Source organism: Sciurus carolinensis, chromosome 5 (genome assembly GCF_902686445.1).
Source record: "Sciurus carolinensis chromosome 5, mSciCar1.2, whole genome shotgun sequence".
NCBI classification, from domain to species: Eukaryota; Metazoa; Chordata; class Mammalia; order Rodentia; family Sciuridae; genus Sciurus; species Sciurus carolinensis.
Genome location: NC_062217.1, coordinates 124921972 through 124940032, shown reverse-complemented (window position 1 = coordinate 124940032; position 18061 = coordinate 124921972). Strand labels below are relative to the sequence as shown.

The 18061-nt window shown below is 44.5% G+C and overlaps 1 protein-coding gene across 1 annotated transcript; it reads right to left on the bottom strand.

Moving 5' to 3' along the window:
• Positions 1–2517: 2517 nt before the first annotated feature.
• Positions 2518–8230, bottom strand: Plau (plasminogen activator, urokinase). The gene is made up of 11 exons (XM_047553135.1): positions 8118–8230; positions 7697–7784; positions 7227–7257; positions 6975–7082; positions 6475–6649; positions 6199–6290; positions 5843–6038; positions 5473–5621; positions 4733–4873; positions 4262–4410; positions 2518–3641 (listed from the first exon to the last, which is right to left on the bottom strand). Exons 2-11 carry the CDS (start codon positions 7751–7753, stop codon positions 3465–3467), a joined length of 1275 nt encoding a protein of 424 aa, XP_047409091.1. The 5' UTR covers positions 7754–7784; positions 8118–8230; the 3' UTR covers positions 2518–3464.
• Positions 8231–18061: the final 9831 nt, after the last annotated feature.

Sequence of the window (18061 nt, the reverse complement as noted above, 5' to 3'; positions counted from 1 at the left end):
GGAAGGATTCTGGTGAAAACGGAAACCACTTCAATGAAACCAAATTTCAGCAGAAAAGGATGAGGTTAGCTTGAGAAGGGTGAAATTATACTTTGAAACTAGTGGCTAAGTGTACTTTCCTCCCATGGCCTGGGAATCTTTGAAGAGGGAGGAATTATCACTGAAGAGATGGTTGAAATTCTGATACACGGTGCCTGGAAAATCAGCATCCCTGAAGTAGGGGACTTGAAAGGAGGGCTGTTTTCCTTTCTCCCATCTGGGCCTTTCTGAAAAGAAGCATGTCCTAGTGCTGGGCACATGAAATTTGGAACTGACTTTGAAGTTGGCTCTTTGGGTTAGATCATGGCTCTTTGCATCTGCAGCTCCTTTGCCTTGTGTAGGTCCCTCAGTTGCTTTTTGCCTCCATTTTCTCTGCTGTAAAATGGAGCTAAGAATCATACAGTACCTTCCTCATAGGTTTTTGTTGTGAGAATTAAACCACACAAAATGTGAAGTTCCTAGCACAGTGCTTGGTCACAGTAAGCACTAAACAGGTTGCTGAAGAAGTGGCTGGTGTCTACCAGCCCTGAGTGGGCTCTAAGTTTCAGCGAAGAGATGGCAGCTGGCCAGGGGTCGAGGTGGTGACTGTGAAATGGTCTGAAGATAGTTAGCTGCCTCATTGCTCAACTCGCCAGTGGGCCTCATACTTCCTGTTTTCAGTCAGAGCTCTGATGCTGGAGCTGCTCAAGTCTGGACAAGATCTTCTTGGCCCCTGGAGGGAGAAATGCAAACGCTGAACAGGAACTCAGGCTGGTCCGGGTCCCTTAACTTCAAATCATGCATTTACTTTCCTAGCAAATTTCTGCTCCCACAAAACAGTGCAATCCTGGGATGGGACAGAGGAAGAGGTTCCTATTCAATTCTATAGACTTTTACTTGGCTTTGTAATAGCCACAGTGTTGGTGCTTTTATTAGGTGGCAGAATTGTGCTAAGAGACTTGGGAACTCATGAATCTTTATAACAACCCTGGAAGGTAATTATTACCTCTTTTTTTTACAGTTGAGGAAACGGAGGCACAAAGAAGTTAATGGGCTTTCCCAAGTCACATGGTTAGTGTAGAAGAAAGATTCTAGTCTAGACCACTGAACTCCAAATCCATGCTCTGAACTGCTGCAGCACATCAAGTGAATCAACAAGCTGGATGACGGGTATTAAAAGCCAAATACTGGGGCTGTGTGGCCCAGTGGTAGAAGTGCTTGCCTGGCACTGAGGCACTGGGTTCGATCCTCAGCACCACATAAAAATGAATCAATGAAATAAAGGTATTATATCCATCTATAACCTAAAAAATATATTAAAAAAAAAAAAAAGCCAAATACTCTGGGTTCTTGACCTCCAGGGATCCACAAAATTCCCATACCTTGTACCTCCAAAATTCCACTCAGAAAACTAGCTATTCATGCAGAAAAGTTATGCTGACCATATCTTGAATTTTTCTCAGCCCTTTGTGTATTCTGACCAATTATCCCCAAAGGCTCTCAGTCAGAGGTATGTATCAGAAACACCTGGGGAGTTTTCCTAAAATCACGAGCCCTGGCAACAGCCCTGACCTGAATCACAACTCTGCAGGTGGGGCATAGGTGTGCATATTTTTTTAAAGGTTTTCAGGTGACTTGGCTTAGAATCACTGCCAAAATCCATTAACACGACTTGGAAATTCCAACATTTTGACATCTAATTATATCTTTTAGACTGCTTCTACATCCCAGCTCCTCAATACCTGATGTTTGGTTCAAACTGTATGGTTAACCCCATTAGAACATCATCCAGCACTAGATTCTGAGCCCCCTAATATTAGGGACAACAATGACTTATCCTGAGCTATAATAACACACAGAAAATTCAGTCCCAGCCTCACATGCAAATGATAGGAAGTTCTGTTTTCTGTTCCCTAAATGCCACAGACTCAAGCTGGTGTTTTGGATCAGCAATTTTCACTCATGCAAGTGTTATTCTTGGTTGATGTCAGTCAAGGATTGTTATACACAAAATATAGAGAATGTAACAAGGACCTCTATGTAGGGTTGTACAAGATGTGCATTACACAAAGGCATCAGACTGAGGAGGCAATTGGGAACTGAAACAGCCTGCACACCACTTACCAAGTCATGGGTCTCTGACTTGGAGCACTGCATTGTGCCTTTTGGGCTATGGAGGCCCTGTCCTACAACTCTCCTAACCTCCACCTCCCAAAGCCACATTAATCCCAGAGATGCTCCATTAACACACTGAGAAAACTCAACACCAGTCACACATACAGATTATGTTTTCCGTTCTCTGAATGCCCATAGATTCACACTGCATTTTGGATCAGTTTTCACTGATGAGTCTTCTTGGTTGAGGTCAACCCAAAGATTATCCACTCAGGCCCTAAAAGAAACTCCAGGATACATGTCACCTTCATCGTTTTTCTTCTTTTTATGCTCCCCACTTCCTTCCCATACAAAACCAGGAAGAAGTCAAAATTTTCAGAAAAATGACTTTTTATTGATCACCTTTATTCACAATTATAAAAAATAGATATAAATAAAAATAGCTGAATATAATTATTAAATATTTAGTATACAGGAGTGGTCCTTACCCCACCCAGTGAGGATTAGATGAACTAGACTGAAAAGTCAGAGGAATAACTGGCCAGAAAGAGACCTCTACATGAAAGTGAAACAGACATCTAGTGCTGGTCATGGGTCTTGCCCAAGAATAATACATTCACAAGCATCATCACATGGAGACCCAAGAGGCTCAGGAGTGACTCAAAACCTCTCTAGACAAACCACTCTGTGTGGCATCACAGTCCAAAGTTTAGGGAAGTATCTAGACTTACAGTCAGACACAGGAACACACCAGCTCTTACTCACACTTACACCTAGAGCTGGTACACAAGTGCACAAATATATACATATATATAATACTTCCTGATCCATTCATGGAATGCAGAGCTTTTCCTCAAGTCGTTAGTGTCTCTACTCCCCAGACCACTGTTCCCACATTGGCCAAGCTCCCTCAAGAGACCTCAGCTGTTATACTTCCTAGTTGGGAAATTATTCATTTCCCAACAGCAGGCCTTATGAATGACCCCGGTTAGGGGGAGCCAGCTCTCCTCCCACACATGCACAGGAGATGCCATTTTTAACTCCAGGAGGATTTAGTCCATAAAAAGACAATTTCTGGTTAATAGTATCCTGAGTCAGGATCACCTCTCTTTCCTTGCCAGCAAAGTCTGGGTGGCCAGCACCCAGGCCCGTGTCTGAGAGTAAAGCTATTGTTGTTCACCCTGATGGGCAGCACAAGCGAAAGCATCTCTGCAGAGCCTGTCTTCCCAGTCTCTTCCTTACAGCTGATGGAGCTGACTCTACTGCAGAAATGATGGTCAGCATGGAAGTGGGCAGCCCATTTGTTTCTTCCCTCAGCTTCCTGGGGGCCCTCAAAGGGCTAGGCCATTCTCTTCCCTAATGTGGGTGTGGATCCACGGCAAGAACTGTGAGACCCTGGTGTAGACACCTGGCTTGTTCTTCAAAGCACATCCACGGCCCCAGCTCACAATCCCAGTCAGAGTCAGGCGGCCTTCGGTGGAGCAGACCAGGGGGCCCCCAGAGTCTCCCTGTAAAGCCAAAGACACAAGAGATAAGCCCTAGGAGTAATGAAGAGGGGGTCTTCAGATCCCACCACCCAACCATGCCTGAGAGAATAGGGAGAGGTTCTTAAAGTCAAGTCCTAAGTGATTTTTCGTTTCCTACCACATCAAGTTTAAAATCCTTTACTTGGCTTTCAAAGCCCTGTCATCTGCTGCCATTTCATCCATGCTCCTAGACCCTGCTTCTCTTCTCCGTCCTAGAATATATCACGCCTATTTTCAGTTTTGTAACTTTTTTATCTTTTCTTCCCTCCACCTCTTTAAATCCCTATCAAGTCACATTCTCTTTAAAGCTTCTCCTGCCTCTCCTAAACACTGGATCTTTTATAATTCATACTGCATGCATCCTGAGCATGGAGTTATACAGCCTTCTACTATTACCTTTTTCTAATGATCTTAGTGCCTAGCACAGAGCCAGACTCATGCCAAATGTTTGGGGAATGCAAAAGGATTGCTTTAATCCCCACCACAGACCTGAATTCCTTATTCTGATTTCCTAGGTAAGAGATTTCCCAAAGTTGGTGAGGCCAGGCCCAGGAGCTCTTGGGAGATTTGGGGTGATGGAGAGAATTGCTTGGAACTCTGACCTGGCAGGAATCTGTTTCCCACTGTGGGTCAGCGGCACAGAGCATTTTGGTGGTGACTTCAGAGCCATAGTAGTGGGGCTGCTGACACTCCTTGTGGGAAACCAGCTTCACAACAGTCATTTTCAGATTCTCTGAATAGAGATAGTCAGCTAAATAGAGGAAAGAGCAAGGAGTTTGCATTAAGATGTGTCTGTCTGGGATTCTGCCAGCAAGGGGATCAACAAAATGTCCCTACTAGGGAAGACTCTTATTTTTTTTCTATCCCAATCAAAGTCTTTATCCCACCCATAGCCACTCACTCCCTATCTATTTACCTTTGTGGTCCATCATTCCCTAAACAATGCTTCCCTCTCCATTCCTGGATCATCTGCTACCCCCGATGTGCTCCCATCTCCCTTGATCGTGTTGGAATCACTTCAACTTCACAACACTCTCCCAGGAGCCCCTCAGTCAGCCCCAGAGGTTACTTACTAGGATTCTCTTTTCCAAAGCCAGTGATCTCACAGCTTGTGCCAAAATGGGCATCGTCATACTTGGGGGGCAGGCAGATGGTCTGTATGGACCGGGATGGCTGTGCACACTGGCCCATGCTGGAACGTATCTTAAGCAAGGCTGGGGGAAGAAGAGAGTCAGAGGAGAAAGATCACCACTTAGTCAGGTGGTCACAATCTCTTGCCTCCAAATGCTGAGGGAGTGGTTATGTCTATCCCTGGGTAAGTTAGGGTTATAGGCTATACAGAAAGGCCTGCTATTAACTTGTCACCAGGAAGCCTCTGCTCCATACTCCAAGGGCTTTGTTTTAGCTGCTAATAAAGGCTTAGACAGTTAGGCTACTGCATTATAGCTGCACAGATTGTGTTCTGCAAAAAGCCCTGCTGAGGGAGCCAAGCTAAAATCCAGCCCAAGGCTCTACTCTCCAAATTCTATATCCTGATATAGACAGAAGCTGCATCCATCCTAATTTGTACAAACAAGATATTCCCAGCCCAAGCCATAAGCCCACAGAGCTACTTCCATTCGGAAGAGGCTTTGGGGAAATTCAGGGTCTTTATAGAGGAGGACCAGATCCCTCAAATATTTCATACTGAACTCTTCCCCACCATTCCCTTTATTGTATAAGGCAGGGGTTTCAAATTCCTCCACAACTTCAACCTCCACTTAGACCATTCCTTAGACCTCTCTTTCCCCCAGCCATCGTTTTTCTCACTCACCAATATCATTGTGGTGAGCCAGGCTGTCAGCATTATAGTCTTCATGCAGGATGAGTTGTTCCACTTCAAACTTCATCTCCCCAGGGGTATTGGAGTTAAGCCTTGACCGACCCAGGTAGACAATATAGTCCTGCTTCTGTTGGTGATTACTGTGGAAGATGACATGTGTCAGACAGCCTGATCTCACAAAATTCTGTCATTTCCCCTACCACATCATAGAGATCTTAAAACATAACTTGTCCCCAAGGCCATGGGCCACATGGAAAAAGGTTTAAGGGGAGAATAGAGAATGAATCCTCTGCAGGGAGGAAGAAAGGGATGTGTTTGGATTGGGGCAGGAGGGTCAGGGAGGAAAGACAGAGGAACGTACATGAAACAGTGTGTGGCACTGACTACCCAACACGGACTGATGAGGCTTCCTCCACACACATAGGTGACAGAGCCTCCCCGGTGCTTCCGGTAGATGGCTGCAAACCAGGGTTGGTTCTCGATGGTGGTAACATCTCCCCCAATAATCTTAAAGCGGGGCCTCAGAGCCTTCTGGCCACACTGGAACTGTAGTTGGTCTGGAGGAAAAAGAAATGAATGTCTTGGGGAGAGAAGAAAAATAAAGTATCCTATTCAGGCAGGCCTCCCTCCTCATCCTGTGATAGAGATGATAGAGAAAGGGGGCATATGAGTTTGTCCCCTTCCCCTATACTGTCATAAGCAGTCAGTGACACTCACCAACAGAGCAGTCGGGCACCATGCATTCTTGGACAAACTGCTTTAGGCCAATCTGCACATAGCACCAGGGCCGTCTCTGATTGTCTGGGTTCCTGGCAACACAGAGGGGCAAAGGATGTCATTCCAACCCAGAATACCTTCCCCTCCAGGCAAGACTTAACCAGAGACCTGGTTTTTCTCACACTGTGGCCAGCACTCTGGGAGCAGAGGCGATGGTAACAAGAGTTTCTGAGAGGCCATGAGGAGAGATTCTGGTACTTGCTGCCCACTCCTCACCTGCAGTAATTATGCTTCCCCAGGCCCAGGTGAACGGCATCAGGTCTGTGGGCATGATATGCTTTCTGAAGGACAGTAGGAGAGTTCCAGGCCAAGCAGGGTCGGCCCTTGGTGTCAGTGTTGGCCTTTCCTCGGTATAAGTGACCATTCCCCTCATAGCAAGTTTTTGATGTATCTATAGTGGATACAAAGATGAGAAATATTAGAAAGAGTAGAAATACAGGCATTTTCAAGATGACATGTTTCAGACCTGGCAGATGACACAGGAAATGGTCTCATTCTATCCCCTACCTTACATTTGTACAATCACTGTTTCATGAGATGGTGTGCGTGTGTGAGAGAGAGAGAGAGAGAGTTTGTGTATATCATATAGTGATGAACATGTCACCTGCCCCACCTCCAGCAACTAGCTTCTGCCTGCTTTTGCATCCCACTCATCTCTCCCCGCCCTGAAATTCCTGGTGCCTCCTCCTTCCCAGTTAGAATCAGGATCTCCATACCTATTTCACAGTGTTCCCCTTGGAATTTCTTTGGGCAGTTGCATCTCCGAATGTTGGAGAAATACTTGTAGGACACACATGTTCCACCATTCAGACAGCCACAGTTCGCTAAAGAGCACAAAGGTTGGGTAAGCAAAGAGCCTGAGAGGAGCCAACCCTGCAGCAGAGGCAGGGAGGGGCTGCCCGCTAAGGCTTTCCAAGATGTGTGTGCAGCCAACTATTGTGCAAGGCGGTGGCGGAGGGGATACTCACATGCATCTGATGCTCGAAATTCACGTCTGCCCTGCAAGAGACACAGGTGATCACCAAAGATCCCATGAAACTGGGACTCCAGGGTGAGGATAAACTCCCAGTACCAAAATCCACTCTTCCCTCCAGCTCCTCTGTCCTCACCCTGTTCATATCTAACCAAATCTCGAATGAAAGATTATGAATTTCTAGCAGGGAGAAAAAAATAGATTGACTCAAGCGAGTTTCACATACACATGCCCCCAGGCTAGGGCCGCCCCTGAGGTTTCTTCTTCCCAGACCTGAGAGTGTGAACCCCCTTGGTTCTCAAGGGTCCCACTGACACACTGCTCTATTTCTCCGGGAGAGTCTGGCCGTCTGTTGATGGAATCCAGAGGACTATAGCTACCTATGCAACCCCCTCCCTTTCCCCGGTACTGTTCAGGAGTCCTACAGGCCTCTCCTGCGACAGTCACAGCAGGGTAACCACTCACTTCGGAGTCGCTCACGATCAGAGCGCAGTGAAGCAGGCACGCCAGCAGGACTCTCATAGTGGAGAAATTGCGGCTCTAGACAACGGTTCTGCAAAAGAAGGAGAAGTCAGGGCAAGAAGTAGAGGGTCGAGAAGGTGCTTCGGATGGTTTACTGCAGTTCAGGGGAGGACCCCCAGGTCTCCTGCGGGGTGAGCCAACTTTGACCAGGCTCCCCAGGCCGGGTGATCTCTCCTCTCCGGTGAATCCCGGCTCCGGGAGCAGCCTGCATCCGCACCCGCTGAGGCAGGCTTGGGACACAAACTGTGACTCCGCTTGCCGCAGATGCAAAGCGGAGGATACCGAAGGTGGGGGGAAGGGAGGTGCGCAGGAGTCTGGGCTGCGGCGCATCCGGCCCCCCGCCGTTAAGGCTTGCAGCACTCACCTGCGGCTGCAGCTGAAGGGCGCTGGTGGGTACTGCGGGGACTGTTTGACACCGCTAAGCTCTGGGGCTCCAGTGCTGTTCTGCTGGCGGGCGGCGCGGGCCCTATATTAGGACCCGCCCCAGCCCTGGCCCCACCCCGCGCTCGGATTGCCCGCTCCACCCACTTCCCTAGCCTTCCCTTCCCTGCTACCCGCAGTGACCCGGGACCCGCTGCTTCCGCCACTTTGACAAAGAATAGGGAGCAAAGCGATCTCGAGCGCTGGGGGCGAACTGAGTTTGGATTGAAGGTTCCAGAGACACGTGAATTCTCCTCCCCTCCTCCCATTCACCTTGCCCTGGGCCCCGCCCCAGTGCTGCGTCCCGCTAATTGCAGAAAAGAAAGGGCACCCGGGAGTCTTCCTCCCTGTTCTGAAGCCTTCTCTTGAGACGCCTAATCATTTATTCTCCAACTTTTTCATCATCGGTCCCCACCTCCCTAGACAGTGATTCAGACCCCTGGTTCGAGGGGCATAGTCCGCAGCTCATATAGTCTCTGCAGACGTGAAAAACGTCCCGCACTTAAGTTCACCGAAACAGACACAAAAACACCTGATTACAGGGACTGCCTTCCATTGAATGCTGGTCCCCAGGTATCATCAACACAAACCTCTCCAAATACCACCAGTGGAAACCAAAGCTGGATTTATTGCTCAGTAAGGGAGTTTAGTATTGCTATGAGAGAAGGAAATGCAAGGTCAAATTTTATTGAGAATTGGCTGTTTGTTTTAAAGTTAGTCTTTGAAGAATGGGGGTTGAAAGCATGATAAGGATTGGATAAGGATCATGATATGATGTTATAGGATTGTGGGAACAAAATCTGAGGCCACAAATTGATACCTCATGTTGAAGTGTTGATGGGTTTTTAGCAAGTTCCTATAATGAACAATCCATGTATTTGCCCAGAAAAGAATAAAGTTAATTAATAAAGACAGTGGAAAAGTAAAACCTTATTAATGTTAACTGAAAATTGTGGAGGGATAGAACTTCTGATTTTACTTCAGAGTAGAGGAACTGGGGTCTGGAAGACAAGAGGAAGATTATTTCTCACTGTATGCCCTTTTACACTTTAAAAAATTAAAAACACATCCCTGTATCATCCATTCCAAAAACATAGTTACACATCTTAAAATGCATGTAGGTCTGGGTATATAGTTCAGTGGTAGAGAGCTTTCCTAGCATGTGTGAGGCCTTCAGTAAATAAATGCATGTGTATTTAGTATTCTACTCCATCATAAAGCATTGTTTGTATTGAGATAAAAACAACTGTTTATCAAATAAAATTGACCTCCAGAAAGATCATGTGAAAATGATTCCACTTGCCCTTCCTGCCGAGGACAAGCACACAAATTTGTGTACTCATGCAGGCACGTGTGTACGTGTGCTTATGCACATACAAACACACACACACACACACACACACACACACACACAGATGCCTCAGGCATAGTTGGAGGACTCTGTAGTTCGGTCACTTTCATCTCTTTGCCCTCGTGTCAGGACCTAGGGCTCAGAGTCATTTTGATGCTACCCAGCTGGATTGGTTCCATTCATAGGAGGGAGGAGGTTGAATCCCTGTAATTCATTAGGGCTCAAGCTGTGGTTCCTTTCCTTGCCTCCACCTACAGCAATTTGCTGCCTTGCAAACCTGGACATTGAGTCTGGGTCAAAACTTGAAAGAGGCAGAAGGAAAGCAGGGAGAGCGCCAGCAGGTAGGAAGGAGGAAGGCCCCTTTGCTCTGCCTCAGCCAGAGGCCTTAGGATGCCAACTTCTGGATGGGGAAGTACATCTTAACTAACTAGCTTTGGAGAGGCAGGTGACCCATCATCCTCCAGGGTTAGCTTTTCTGTGCTCATTGTCCTGCCAGCTTTCCATGGGACCACTGAGTCAAAAGTTTCATACCTCTCAGAACCAGCCTTGCTACTTCCTCTAGAAGACTGTGGCCAGTTTTGTTTAGATTTGAGAACCCACTAATTGTAAATAAACGTGATCAAAAGGTAAACAGAGATGTTGCAGCCTGAGGACTTAGCCCGAAACTCCTGGGTTGGCTATCAGGAAATTCCCAGCAGTCTGTAGTGATTCACGTTGCTCCCCCAGCAGCTCTCATGACTCTGAATTACTTGGCTGGAGGCTGTCATGCTGATTCTTTGAGAGCAGGATGACTTCATTTCCTCCTGGACAAACAGAGACCGTTATGCAGTGTGACACCCTTCTCCCCACTCCTTCCCGCTGCCACCTCTTCACCTGGGTGAATAATTCTAGTACCTCCAACTCTTCATAGAATTGCCCTTTCCACTTGCTGATCTTCAGAGTTCTCTGAAATCTCTGATCATCTTTTGGTGCAATCTGTCGTAGATTTTCAGTTCTTGGGAACAAAGAACAGATCTTAGATATCCTTATCTCTCCCTCAGCAGTTGGTACATACCTTATTCATGTAGGTGCTTTATTGTGAATGAATCAGTGAATGAGTAGGAACAGAGAGCTCTGGGGCACCCTGGAAGCTTCCCTCTTCTTTGTCCTTTTTTTTTTTTTTTTTTTTTTTTTTTTATGTCATAGGGAGCAGTAGTGGCTTATACTCTATTTTGAACAGTATTTCTGTCTTGTACTTAAAGGCATTTTGAGGCAAACCATTCCTTTTTAAACTCACAACTACCTTGTGATGTAGACTGAGATTGTTATTGCCATTCTGCAGATGAGGAAAATGAAGTATAGAGAAGATATATAGTTGATGAGTAACAAAGCCAGAACTAGAACCCAGGTCTTCTGCCTCTTGTTCCTGTGCTCTGTAGTTCACTGCCTCCATAAAAAGGCAGAATGTTGTGAAGAGAAGGACCAGATGATATAAGATGTTCAGACAGGATATGTAGGATGCTCCAGTTCAGATGTCCAGCTCCAGCCCACCTACTGGCTTTGGAGATTTCCTTCCAGAAACACTGCTTGGACTTGGACTTTGAGCTCCTAGGATGCCCACTTTGTAATACAAGTTAGTTGTTCACCTGAATTCCAGGAACTTACTTTTGTGGTCTAGATCATCTGAAGTTTCTGCTGAGGATAAGAGAATACGGAACTGAATGCATATGATTTCATTTTTTTCCTGACTTCAAGAGGGAAGCCACCAACCCAGCATCTGTGTCTAAGGGGTTCAGACCTCCTGATTCTGATGTGGCAACAGAGACTGATGGAAGGGCCCCTTTTCCGGAGCTGCTTATTAAAGAGCAGGCAGCTGGGCTCAGTGGTGCATACTTGTAATCCCAGTAACTCTGGAGGGGGTAGTAGGAGAATCTCAAGTTCAAATCCAACCTCAGTAACTTAGTGAGCCCCTAAACAACTTAGTGAGACCCTGTCTCAAAATAAAAACTTTAAGAAAAAAAGGGCTGGAATGTGGCTCAGAGGTTAAGCATTCCTATGGTCAATCTCTGGTACAAAAAAAAGGCAGGCAAATGCCAAGTGTGCAGGGAGGAGTAGAGTATCTAAACATGGCCTTGAGACTATGCCCAGGAAATTGAGCCCCTTGACAGGCTATTTTTCTGACCAGCTGGACACAGGGAAGTTCATGTTGAGTCACAGGATGTATTCCTGGGTTGCTATTCTAAGAATATTCAGCATGGTACTATAGAAAGACCACGACCAAGTTGAATGCTCTTAGACAAATCACTTTTTCGATCTCAGTTCTTCCATCTGCAAAATGAAGTAACACAACGCCCTGCCAGTCCCTCACTGTAGATTAAATGAGATATGCTTGTGTGTAAAAGTATCCATTCATGGCTGGGTGCAGTGGTGCACATCTTAATCCCAGCAACTCAGGAGGATTGCTAGTTTAAATCCAGCCTCAGTAATTTAGCGAGACCCTAAGCAATTTAGAGAGATTCTATCTCAAAATAAAAATGGTTGGGAATGTGGCTCAGTGGTTAAGTGCCCCTCTGTTCTATCCCTGATACCCCTCCCCCCAAAAAGAGTGTCCATTTGTTCCTTCATTCATTCAGTGTTTATGATGGAACTACTTTGTTTCAAGCCAAGTTCTAGATGCTAGAGTAGCAGGATGGATTTTGTGAATAGTAATTCCTACCCTTCCCTTCCTGACTTTGTATGTACTGGTTCAGAAGATTAGGTCATGCTGGAGTCCATCTTAGGATTCCAGTTAAGTGGGGATGCTGTGTCCTTGGCCCACAGTTCCCAACAACTGGCAGCTGGGACAGACAGCTGCATGTGCTGTTCGCCTCCACGGCCCCAGTCCCACTCACCCCTCCTCTGCTGTCTATGGCTTTGTGCCACCTGAAGCTCTGTTCTTTTCCTCGTATGTGTGGGGTGAAAAGATACCTCAGCAATCTGGGAAGGGGACATGAAATGCTGGTCACTTACTTCCTTGAGTCTGAGGAACCCCTTCTTCCTGTGCATTTGATGTAAAAGGTGAAATTCACTGGCAAAGAAAGCCATGTCTGGGCCTTTAACATGATAGGGGAGGTACTGGAGCTGCTGGGCCCCCAGCAGCCTGTGGAAAGGAGTGGAGGGAAGCCACATACTTGCTTCCTTACTCATGGAAAGCAAAGAGCTCAGGGCCTGGACCCTGAGGTTACATGTTTCGTCAATAACACCATGAAGCAGGGACCAAGTTGGTCCTTCCAACTTCGGCCTATGACACCCTAAACTTCCTTCACCATCTCTGGCCAGATTTCTAACCCCGCCCAGATCAGTCAGCTCAGACTTTTGCGTGGATGTTTTGCACTTTGGCCAAAATTTTCTTTGTCCCTAACTCAAACACAGTTACTGCATAAGTGAGGAACTTAATTACCTTAAAGGAATGTTGTTCATGACTTTCCAGATCTTCTGGATTCTGAATCCTTCACCAGGAACCAAAGTAAGGACCTGGTCCTAGAACCTCTTTGTAGAGCTCAGGTTGACATGTTAGATGTTAATGGATTCTTCACCAGAAGCTACTGGGAATATCTAGGAACAGAGGGCTGGAATGGAAAAACAGAAACTGATCTGTGTTTTTGTTGTTGTTGTTGTTTTTTGTTTGTTTGTTTGTTTTTGGTGGTGCTAGGGATCAAACCCAGGGCCTCATGCTTGCAAGGCAAGCACTCTACCAGTTGAGCTATCTCCCCAACCCCTGTCTTGTTTTCTTGATGAAAATTGCCAAGAAGTCAGTGATGTTTAGGGAAATATGTTCAGCCAGGAGATGAAATACTAAAACTTCCTGTTCAGAAAGAAAGCAAGATAACACCCACAGCCCATATAATGTGCTCATGGCTTTCCCAAAGTAGATTCTATGTGCTGGGTTCTATATGTTTCTCTGCCTTTAAATCAAGTGCAAGCACTTCCTCTTTCATTACACAGAGAGGGAAATAGAGGCTAATGAAGGGAAGTGAATCATCTGAGTTCATTCACTGAAAGTGATGAGAATCAGAACGCACAGATTTTGAGGAACCTCATGACACATTTCCATCCTCTCCCCTTCTATTCTGGACCTCAGCTCCTCCCTTCCTGACCACCCTTCATCTCCTCCCTAGGTCTCTTTGTCTTCCCTATGTACCTGCAGAAGGTGCTTTTTTTCTTATAAGCAGTGACTGAAAACATTTTGATGAGTTTCTGGGGAAAGTTTCGAGATAGCCAAGTCTTGGGGACAGGACAGTCTTCTTTTAGAAGACGCTATAGGAATACATTCATGGACAGGTATGGGACTAGATACTATAGGGATAGATATATAGGGAGCAGGGACATAGCAAGGTCCTCCCCAGTGATAGGTGTGTGTGCACAGCTGGAGTGGGAGGAACAGGATGTGGGTAATTTAGCCAGGACGCACCTTGTTATTATTGGGGCAATGATGGTGGGAAGTCTGTCTTCTCCAAGGGGATTTTATAATCTATCTCTTGTTAAAGATACATAGTAAAGTTAGGCATGGTGGCACATGCATGTAATCCCATCACCTCGGGAAGCTGAGTCAGGAAGATTCCAAGTTCGAGGTCAGCCTCACTTCAGCAATTTAGCAAGTCCTAAGTAACTTAGTGAGACTCTGTCTCAAAAAAAAAAGGGCTGGGGATATAACTCAGTGGTAAAGCACCCTGGGTCAAATTCCTAATACCAAAATAAACAAAACATAATAAAGCTAGGCATGTTGGCATCCGCCTGTGGTCCCAAGTATTCTGGAGGCTAAAGTGGGGGAACTGCTTGAGTCCAGGAGTTTGAGACCAGTATGGATAACATAGCAGGATCCTGGTTCAAAATAAATAAATAAGTTAAATAATAATAACAATGACCAATTTTTATTTGTCTGGCCTTCATTTTCTTTTCAAATCTTAAAAACACCCTTGAAGAAAGATACTACTAATATCACCATTATGTACATGATTCACAGGATTTAAACAATTTCCCCAAGGGTATATTGTAGGTAAAAGGTAGAGCTGAGACTCACATCCAGAACTGGTTGGTTCCAGAGTTCAGAGAACTATCTCTGAAACAATATTGCATTCAATCAGGAAGTAAGGGATGTTTATTCTTACCATGGGGAATCTTCCTACTTTTAACGCATGAGGACATCCCAGCATAGCTCCAGCTGTTCAAGTCCTGTCTGTATTAGTTCCTGCCTGCCCAGCTGAAGCTTGACTTTGATTAAAATGTTTTTCCTTTTGTTTAATATAGCAAGCCACAGTTGCATCTGCTTGGTCTAGTCAGAGACGTGAGCAGTAGGTCTTCTGTCTTCTGGCTGTGCATACGTATATGGGTATATACCTGTAACTATCTAAGGCCAGTCTTCCTTTTTCACAATCAATATTCACCCATATTTAAATAACAGGAATACTCTAGGGCTCCTCTATAGAGGAATAATAGCATCTATTTATTGAACATGCCTTTTGTTCAGCAGGCTTTGGGCTAACAGTTCTGTGTGTGTTGTCTCATTTAATCCTCTGTAAAGGAAATGCAATTTCATTCTCACTTTACTAATAAGAAAGCTGAAGTTCTGTGCCCAAGTTCACACAGCCAGTATTTGACAGGATTGTCAAGGACAAACCCAGGTCTCTTGCTCCAAAGCCTATAGATTTATTGTTTCATTTTGCATCGCTGAGATACAACCCCCAACTTTGCAATGTTTTGCACATCCTAGGTAAGTGCTCTACCATTGAGCTACACCCGTAATACCAAAAGCCTAATCACTATGATAGTGTTCTCTTTGCCTTCTCTGAGAAAACTGCCCTGCTGAGTAGGTGCTCAGGTGTCCAAAATAATAAATATTCACTAATGTTATGTTTTCCACTTTTCTGATGATAATAATCACCTGGTTTGAAAGTTTTAAAAGTACAGATTTTCAGCTTACCTCCTTGGAAATTCTAATTCGTTAGTTCCAGGATGGGGCCCAGTTATCTTAACTTACTCCCAGGGGATTCTGCTAAACAATTCTTGGTAAAAATCATATTTTCCCAATATACCAACACAAATCAAGGATGTGGTGGTTTATTTTTTCACCTGGAAATGCCCAACTAAATCACATACTTTCTTTCCAGCAACACTTCTACCCATCCCTACCCTTTGAGGTGGCAATCTAAGATCGCAAGTGGGAAAGGCCAAGGTTGGAAGGAAAACAGAGTTTTAAGCAGAGCTTCTCAGACAGGTCTGAATCAAAGAATGGAATGTATACCTGACAGCCTTGTGCCAACTGAGCCACCCTAAGACGACTTCCCTAAAGAATCTGTTCTCAGGAAGTGAATCGCTTTAGTGTTTTGTACTTGTGCTTTTTTTTAGATTCCTAGTGATAGTTTCACTTTAAAAATGTCAAACGGATGGCTAATTGAAGGAAGTTTTCCATATAGAAACTAAAAGAGCTTGGGGAATCAGAGGAACCCTCAAAGTCTTAACAATGGATGAGAAATTGTCTCCCCAGGACCAGACCTCAGAAAGTCAGGAGAAACAAAGTAGAGGTTAGAACAAAGCAAAGTTGGGAATACCTGTACTTATATGTACTTTCTATCTGTGATATATGCTCTCAGTTCCAGTACCATTCCTCTTCTGATCAAGGTCAGGTTTTGTTTACTTTTTTTTTTTTTTTTTTTTTTTTTAATTTCTAGGCTCTTTTAGTTCCATTTGAATAGCATTGTGCCTTTGTAGAGAGGGTAGAACCACCCCCAGCAACAACGGACTTGGTACCTTGTGGGATGACCACAATATTTGCATTTTCAGTGAAAGAAAGCAACAGCCCTCTGCTTTGTGGTATGGTGTCCTGAAGCTGTTCTCAGTCTATACGTGGCCATCAGCTTGTTCTATTCATAAAGAAAATTCTAATCCAACTTCTAAAAGCAAAAGAATTGAGCTCAACTCAAACTGTTTATTTCATTCAAATACTAAGACATGCCAGAATCTGTGGTGCACACCTGTCATCCTAGTAGTTAAGATGGGAGAGCACAAATTCAAGGCCAGCCTCAGCAACTTAGCAAGGCCCTCAATGAATCAGTGAGACACTGTCTCAAAATATAACATAAAAAGGACAATGGATGTTGCTCAGTGGTTAAGTACCTCCTGGATTCAATCTCCACTAACAAAACAAAACAAAACTAAGGCACACCTAGCACATGCCAAGTTCAGAGGGCCCATAGAACAGGACAAGATCCCTATTCTGAAGAAGTATGAAATCTGGTTAGGAAGATAAAACAAATTTACTTGAAACAATTAAGAAGTCATTAAGTAGAAAGCCTACTATTTTCAAAAACACAGAAAATGAGTTTTTTTGAGGGTGTAGAGAAATTGAAACCCTCATGCAACTGGAACTGTAAAATGGCAGTTGCCACAATATGGCAGTTCTTCAAAATACCAAATGATCCAGCAATCCCACTTCTGGATGTATCCAAAAAAATGAAAGTGGAGTCTTGAAGAAATATTTACATACCTATGTTTGCTGTAGCACTGCTCATAATAACCAAGTAGTGAAAGCAACTCAAATATCATGAACGGATTAATTAATTTAAAAATGTGGTATATACATACAATGGATTATTATCCTTTCTCAAAAAGGAAAGAAATTGTTGGGTGTGATGGCACATGGCCTGTAATCCCAGTAATTTAGCAAGACCCTGTCTCAAAATAAAAAATAAAAAGGGTTGTTAGACTGGGGATGTGGCTCGGTGGTAGAGTGCTTACCTAGCATGCATGAGGCCCTGGACTCAGTCCCCAGTACTGGAAAAAAAATAAAATAAAATAAAAGCAGTGGGGCTTTGGATATAGTTCAGTGGTAAAGAAGTGCCTAAGTTCAATCCCCAGTACCAAAAAAAGAAAAGGAAAACTCTGTCACATGCTACATGCTACAACAAGACATTATGGTAAGTGACATAAACCATTCAGGAAAAGGCAAATACAGTAATATTCCACTTATATCAGGTACCTAGAATAGTCAATGACCAAATAGTCTATAGGACCAGAGGTAGAATGGTAGTTTCCAGAGGTGGGATGGGGAAGGGGGTCCATGGAGGGTGGGAAATAGGGAGTTACTGTGTAATGGGTATAGAGCTTCAGTTTTGCAAAATGAAAAAAAGTTTTGGAAATCTGTTGTACAACAAAGTGAATATATTTAATACTACTAAACCGTACATTTAAAAATGTTTTTTAACCACAATTGAAAAAAAAACTTTTAAGAATTAATCAGTCTTGGGCTGGGGTTGTGTCTCAGTGGTAGAGTGCTTGCCTAGCATGTGTGAGGCACTGGGTTCGATTCTCAGCACCACATATAAATAAATGAATAAAATAAAGGTCTATTAACATCTAAAAATATATTCAAAAAAAAAAAAAGAATTAAGCAGTCTGAACACCGGCCATAAATGCAATAAAAGCTTAAAGAATGGAAACACTACTTTAGTTAGATATACAATGGACCTGAACAAATCTTAAAAGATGTGTCAGGTTGGGATCGTTAGAGGGCAGGAAAAAAG